The sequence below is a fragment of the Chenopodium album genome, chromosome 17 (genome assembly GCF_948465745.1).
Source record: "Chenopodium album chromosome 17, dcCheAlbu1.1, whole genome shotgun sequence".
In the NCBI taxonomy this organism is placed as follows: domain Eukaryota; kingdom Viridiplantae; phylum Streptophyta; class Magnoliopsida; order Caryophyllales; family Amaranthaceae; genus Chenopodium; species Chenopodium album.
This window is the reverse complement of record NC_137850.1, coordinates 29,430,239-29,437,864: the sequence shown is the minus strand read 5'-3', so window position 1 is coordinate 29,437,864 and position 7,626 is coordinate 29,430,239. Positions and strand designations below refer to the sequence as shown.

General features: G+C 41.2%; 1 protein-coding gene across 1 annotated transcript; it reads left to right on the top strand.

The window, feature by feature from the left end:
• The first annotated feature begins 6,062 nt into the window (after positions 1 to 6,062).
• On the top strand, positions 6,063 to 6,707 carry LOC145588796 (uncharacterized). The gene has a single exon (XM_081645400.1). It carries the CDS (start codon positions 6,063 to 6,065, stop codon positions 6,705 to 6,707), a length of 645 nt encoding a protein of 214 aa, XP_081501526.1.
• The last annotated feature ends 919 nt before the right edge of the window (positions 6,708 to 7,626 follow it).

The window sequence follows — 7,626 nt, the reverse complement described above, 5'->3', positions numbered from 1 at the left end:
CGAAGTAACAAGCTTACTTCATGTATATACCAATTACATAAAATTATTTTCTAAGCTTTATATTCATCTCATCTAAAATTTGCTACAAATAGTTTGTAATACTTGAACATCAAAACCTCTTCTTTTAACTCGATAAAATATACTCTGTATGATACATGAATGACTTGATATTGACCCAATATTAAGGTAAAAACTCAATAATAACTCTAGTTTAAAAATAACCTTATTTAAATATGAATTGGGTCAACTCGATTAAAATCCAGCCAAACACAAAAAGGAATTGAATTGAAATTGACCAATTTAATGAATCAACGGATCAACCTTATCTTAATCAAACTGAACTTGACCGAACCGAAATCATCCGAACCGAAATCAACCCGACCCAAATTCATCCGACTCGAAATTAACCCGGTTAAACCCGTTTTGAACCCGATCCGAATTTATCCGAACCAAACATGAACCGATCTGGAGTTGATCTGACCCGGACTCGATAGACCATGACCCGAATTTGATCCGACCCGAATTTGACCCGACCCGATCTGATCCGAATTATAAGAATAATTTTGACCCAAACATATCCGACCCGAACAGACCCGACCCGAATAGACCCGACCTAAACTCCATCCGGTTATCCGAATTGACACCTCTACTTCGTAGTATGTGACAATTTTGTACTGATAAATTGCACAAGTTTCTGTGCCAGCTCATTAAATAAACATTTCACAATAATAATAAAATATAAAGCAAAACTAAAATTGTCGAAAGTTTACAGTCAATTCATCATGCTGTCTTTAATGGAGGAGAGAAAGCTCACAAGCAACTTCAATGGAGGATAGAGCTTCAAGTCGCTTCAATGAAACTAACATGAACTACCATTTTCAGTGGTTTTGACACTGAATCTAATGAACACCTTAAGAAATATATACAGAGTAATTAAAGTAAGGGAATGATCAACCCCAAAAGGATAAGTCTTTGTCGTTAGCTACTCGTGAGTTTTGATTTTTCCATTGAAGCTGGTTCAAAATTTCCATTTTGTGGTTAATACAGTCAATTGCAATAGTTTGAACTTCTGAATATGCCCCAACATAATCTAAATAAATTCCCGAAATTACCCCGAGATAAACAATACTAGTTTATGAGTCTGTTCGACGTTAGCTTTTAAGGTGTTAGCTTTTAGATCTAGTCAAAATACTACGTTAAAATAATATTAGTATTTGGTAAAGTAGTGTTTTAACTAGCTGTTAGAGGTAGAGGTAACTTTTGAGTAGCTTTTGTTGAAAGCTAAAAAAGATAGCTTTTGAAATTTTAAAGTACCATTCAACCTTATATTTTAGTTTTAATTACTTTTTTTTATTTTAGTTTTTCTAATGAATGTATTTTTTTTTTTTTTTTAGTTTATATCTTTTCGACCCACTATTATTTGTTTCAGTCAACCATAATATGAACTGCTACTTTTACCAAACACTCATATTATGAACCGCTACCTTGACAGCTGACCTCTAATAGCTACTACTTGACAGCTCACAGCTACTTCTACAACTAACAGCTACTCAAAAGCTAATAGCCAAGAACTACAGTTAATTTTGCCGAACATATCTATTACTTCAAGCATAGAAACTGTTGGGAGGCTGATGTTGAAGAGTTCCTAGGTTCTGAGAAGAATTCTTAAGTGTAGACAAGTTATAAATGATATTAGTGGCTTGGATAATTTGAGGGAAGGGGTTAGGGTGCAGATTAAGAAGATTTATAGGCTCTTGAGACCTCAAGCTCCCAAAGTGCCTTAAATAAGACTGATCTGTAATAACCAGGCATCTCCAAAGAGTATTTTTATTCTGTGGCTGGCTCTGTGGAATAGATTGATGACTAAAGACAGGCTGCTATCTTGGAATATTCATTATGATCCAGTTTGTGTTCTTTGCCTTGTAGATGCTGAGAGTATTCATAACCTATTCATTGAGTGTAGTTACTCTAGAAGAATCTAGCAAATGGTGATGAATGTTTTAAATTGCAGGAAAGCTGTTCAAGGTTTTGGCTCTAAGACTGTTTGGAGTTTGAAATTTTGCAGGAAATCAAGCTCAAAAGGGAGACTGTATTTGATGTTTTTAGCTGAGATAATTTACAGTGTTTGGATTCAGAGGAATAATACTCTTTTCAATGGTTGCTGTGTTCCTCCTAAAATTGTTTTTAAGGAAATTGTCTTTAAAGTTGCTTGTAGGTGTAATGAATCTGATAGATCATTGTTGTTTCTGTAATTGTTTTGGTGTTTTAGTTGCTGTCTGGTCCTGCTGGTTGTTGTTCTAACTGTGTTTAGATTGTTTGTTTGATGTTTGGGCCAGGTTTGTGGGCCTATTTTGTCTAATCCTTCTGTAAGGTATGGCCTACAGTTAATTGTAGGGTCGGCCTTTGGTTTTTTGTGGTTTTCCTGTCCCCTTTTTCTAGCACCCTTCTTAGAAGGTGGTTAGATGTCGGGGATAGGTTTGGTTCCTGTTTCATTAGTGAACCCTTCCTAGAAGATGACACTATTGTAAATAGGAACTGTTGGGGTGTTGGTGTGCTTGGTTTGCAGGCTTCTGTAGTTTTGGGTTTTGCAACTTAGCTTCTGTAAGTAAATTTGCCGAACATATATATAAATTATTAAATTTGTACTTGTGAAGGTAGTTGCTCTTTTTTTTTTTTTTTTTTTTTTTTTTTTTTTTTGGTAAATAAGAAATTTTATTACCAAAGAGAAAGGAAACAACTCACAAAAAGCTAAGTTGAGACCAACACAAACTACACAAGACCAATAAAGGCCACACAAACACCCTACAAACACCACAAGCCCCTAGAAATGGACAACCAACCCAAGAGGCAGAAGAACAGTTAAGCCACCTTCTAGGAAGGGTTCAAAATTGCCAAAAGCCCCAACTCTTTTTTACCAACAAGCAAGTAATACTTTCTAGGAAGGGCCCAAAAGCAGAGGCATAAAGGAAAAGCAGAGGGAAACAAAGGAACACCTAAAACAAGACACAAAACTGGGCTCATTGGGGACAGAACACAGACTGTCACCCCAAGGACCAGACAATAAAAAATACAACAACTTCCTATCAACATTAGTACATCTAACGGCCACCTTATACAAAATCTCTCTAAAAACCAAGTCTGCAGGTTAACAGTTGCCAGTAAACATTAAACTGTTCCTCTGAAGCCAAATGCTGTGAATAGCTTCAGAAAAACACATCATATAAACCCTTCCTTTGCTGTTAGCTCTCCTGCAATTCCTGAGAATCCACTGCTGCTCAAACTTGAAATCATGAGCCGTTCTCTGAATTTTCAGCAAATCAAGCACGTGCTGCTAGATACTTCTAGAATAAGGGCAAAGAAAGAACAAATGAGAAACACACTCATTACAATTCTGACAGAAGAAACAAGCAGGGTCACAGTTCAAGTTCCATTGAATCAGCCTATCTTTGGTGACCAGTCTGTTCATCAAAGTTAACCAAGTAATAAGAAACTTTTAGGAGAAGCAGAGTTATTACACACAATTCTTTTCCAGCCCACTTTAGCAGCCTGAGGCCTAATCTGAGCATACACTCTAGCAATACTCATCTTACTAGAATGCATAACTGAAGACTAACCATCAATATTATCAATAATATTCCTGCAACACAGAATTTTCTTGAGCACCCAGGTGCATTTCTTAGGAACAAGAGCACACCATAAGTCTTTATTGTTAAAATAGTATGTATGAACCCCTTTAACCCATAAATTGTCAGATTTATGAGCCGAATCCCACAGAATCTTACGGATAGCAACCTTATTCCAATCACTAAGCAAAGTGATATTCCAACCTCCACAGACTCTAGGAGGAGCCATATGAGCCCAAGAAACAGGAGCTTTTTTAGAATAAGTGCTTTTACCAGTCCAAAGGAACACCCTGAACCTGGATTCAATTTGCCTAAGAACCTTCTTTGGCAAAATAAAAATTTGAGCCCAGTAAGCCTGGATACCAAAGAGAACACTTCTGTTTGCGGCAAAAATTACCCCAACGCGTGGACTAATCCCCTGGTGACATGTGGCCCAATCGGAAGGCGACACGTGTCACTATAGGAAGAAGCCACATATACAACTCTATTTAAGAGCACCTGAATAAGAGAGAAAAAGGGCCTCCTTACATCAGGAGGCCTAAATCCCGAGAAAGCAGCAAAATGGCACTTCCCAAGGACACGTGTCCCTACTTGATTGCGCCGCCAATCAGAAAACGTCATTCTAGGTTACAAACCCTAAAAAATTCATATCCCCACCCTATAAATACCCAAATCATTTATGATGGGAGGGGTGGAAAAATACAACATATAATATAGAGCACAAAATAGCTCCAACTTCTCTCTACTTTCTCTCTCTAGCCTTTCCGATTTCAGGCTACTAACTTAACCGTCAGAGGCGAATATTCCGTCACCGGAATATTCGTGTTTTGCTGGTGTCCAAGTCTACTTGTCCGAAGAACGCGATCAGAGTCTGAGGAAATCACAAAATCACCCGAAACATTTGGCGCCGTCTGTGGGGACTCTCGTCCGTTATGGCAATAGATGGTCAGACACCAAACACAGGTCCTGCTCCCGGTGGGGATGGACGTGTAGAGGATATAGTTGCAATAATCAATTCTAGTGATCCTCTGACCGCTTCGTTTCATGAGGCCGAGGATCCTCTAGTTACTACTGGTTCACTTAAGCTTGCCTTGAGCAAGCTCCAAAATGAGCTTGAGGGTAAGATGCCATCTTCCTCTAGGCAGCCGCCTAGAAGAGGAGGAGAGGGCACTCATAAGAAGATCCAGAGCAAGGCAAAAACGCCGAAGATGCTAGAAATGCCCCTTTCAGACAACCTGGAAGGTCTCCTAGGGTGCCACGGACGAATCTGTCTAGGTTCCTGGAGAAAACATAGTCGGCTGGGGGGCAGACCAGATAATCTCGAAGAGAAGAGCCTAAGTCGTCTTGACGCTGGAAAGACGGAAGGGAATACATTCGGCACAAGCAACGGGAACGAGTAGCCTACTCGGACACTACCTCTACTCCCATAATGCCGGATGAATTCTCAGAACCCTCTCTTTCCAAACATACCAGTTCGGCCAGGACCAGTAGAAGCTAAGCTCACCATACTCAAACTCCTATTCCAGTTGTTCAACCGTTTCAATATCAGACCCCCCCAGAACCTTAATGCATTTTTGTCGCCTAACCCTCATGTCTTCGAACAGTACGGGCAATACGGCCAGCCGTTCGACCAGGAAGCTTACCTGGCCGGACCGTCTACACAGCCTCAGCTAATTGATTGGCAAATGCGTTTGTTAAATCTCAGTGATAAGCCGCCTCCGTTTTCTTAGGAAATTCTCAACTCCTCTCAACCAGCAAAGGTTAAGAGTGTACTTGTGGGTGCCTATGATGGTACATGCAACCTGGAAGAGCACGTCACTTCGTACAGAAATCTGATGTATTTGCAAAGTGTGGATAATGCCACATGGTGCAGGTGCTTCCTGGCCACCCTTAAGGGCGTGGCGCAGGACTGGTTCAACAGTCTGCAGACCGGGTGCATCAATTATTTTACCACTCTCAGTCTATTGTTTGTTGGAAACTTCTCATACAGCATTCTCCCAAGGAAGACCAGCTTGAACCTAGCAACAATCGTTCAAGGGAAGAATGAAGGATTGCGTTCGTACGTCCAGAGGTTCAATCAAGAAAAAGCCCAAATTCAAAACTGCCGGATGAAATGGCCTATTTGGAATTTCTCCGGGGGTTAAGGAATAAAGGTTTCAAGTTTGATCTAGTCAGGAAAAAGATTCGGACATACGCAGGTGTATTGCGGGAGGCCGAAGCCTACATTAAGGCATATGACTTTTGTTCGCTTACCAAAGCAGAACAGCCGACCAAGGGGGCTGAGAAGAAGAAACCTTTTCAGCAAGACTCGGCCGGAAAGAAAAAAAAGGAAACAAGCGAAAGGAAGTCTGGGTGGCTGACAGCTAGCAGCCAAAATCAAAGAAGGTCAAGACGTACAAACCACAGTACGAGTTCAACAAGGATTGTTACTCAATCCAGATGGAAATCAAAGATAAATTTGAGTTCGAGAAGCCCCAACCTCTAAGAGGTTCGGCCCAGTATCGCAACAAAAACAAATACTGTCATTACCACAAGGACGTAGGACATAACACCAATGAATGCATCAACTTGAAAAGATTGCTGGATAAACTGGCTGAAAAGGTCATGTTGAATTCATACGTCCTTAAGTCAAAATTCACGTACATTAGGACAGACAACAAATCCAAGAAGAAAAAGCAAGCTGACAAGGAAAATGATGGAAATAGCACTGACTCTGGTTTTGTGGCCGTTATATCAGGCGGCCCTACCATGAAGGGAATCAAGCAGGACGCTTGGAAGCTGGGGAATGTGATGCACACCGAGGAGGTGAAGGACGAGCCCTTCCCGAAAGTGACTGCCTGCGAGACAGACCGAGACGAGATAAGAGCCCCTCACAATGACCCCATGGTGTTCATCATGAAGGTGGCTAACATGAAGGTTGGTCGAGTGCTAGTTGATACTGACAGCTCCTCCGACATAATCAGCCTAGGATGTCTGAAAAATTTGAAGTTTCCAGAAGATGTCCTCCAGGATATCTCCCATCCGCTTGTTTGGTTTGGTGGGAGTATCATATACCCGATAGGACGGATTGATTTACCCATCTGATTTGGGAAAAAGGGAGAAGGAAAGGACATGATCGTTCGCTTCCTGGTGGTCAAAGAGCTTACAAGCTACAACGCCATTATCGGTCGTCTGACTTTAACCGTAGCTAAAGCAGTAATTATACCTCACTTAATGCTAATGAAGTTTGAGAGGATGGACTGAAAAATTGGTACCATTCATGGTAACCAAAAAATGGCTAAGGAGTGTAATTTGGCTATGAAGCCAACAACTAGTGGACGACAACGGTCGTCCGAGCCAAATTCCGAAGAAGGGTTACTCCAAACACAGCAGGTCGGCCAGAAGTGCATCAAGAAAAAGCAGGCATAGCAGCTAATGGTCGTCGGTCGGCTAGTAGAGTTACGGCCGCAGCCGGCTGGCGATCATACGAACATAGTGCTTGATCCAGATAAACCTGATCGAATGGTCAAGGTGGGCACTATGGCCATGGGCTTGCTAGGAGGCGACCTGATAAAGGTGTTAAGTGAATTCAAGGATGTTTTTGCATTTGATATTCATGAGATACCAGGCATAGATCAAAGTCTGGCCGTTCACAAATTGGCGGTAAATCCAATGATGAAGCCTGTTCGACAGAAAAAGAGAAATCATGGAGAATAAAGGAATCAGGCGGCCACAGCAGAAGTTAAGAAGCTGCTAGACGCCGGTTTCATTTGGCAATGCTACTACCCTGATTGGGTAGCAAATGTAGTTCTAGTGAAAAAGCCGAATTGAACATGGAGAATGTGCGTAGATTACACTGACCTCAACAAGGCGTGTCCTAAGGATAGCTTTCCCTTTCCTAAGATTGATTGACTGGTCGATTCAATGGCTGGACACACCCTGATGAGCTTTATGGACACATACTCCGGATTCCACCAGATCCCCTTGTGGAAAAAGACCAAGAGAAAATCGCATTTGTGACCGA

What these genes read in the sequence shown, in the direction of transcription:
- LOC145588796 (XM_081645400.1), top strand. Translation starts at nt 6,063, where the DNA reads ATGGAAATCAAAGATAAATTTGAGTTCGAGAAGCCCCAACCTCTAAGA.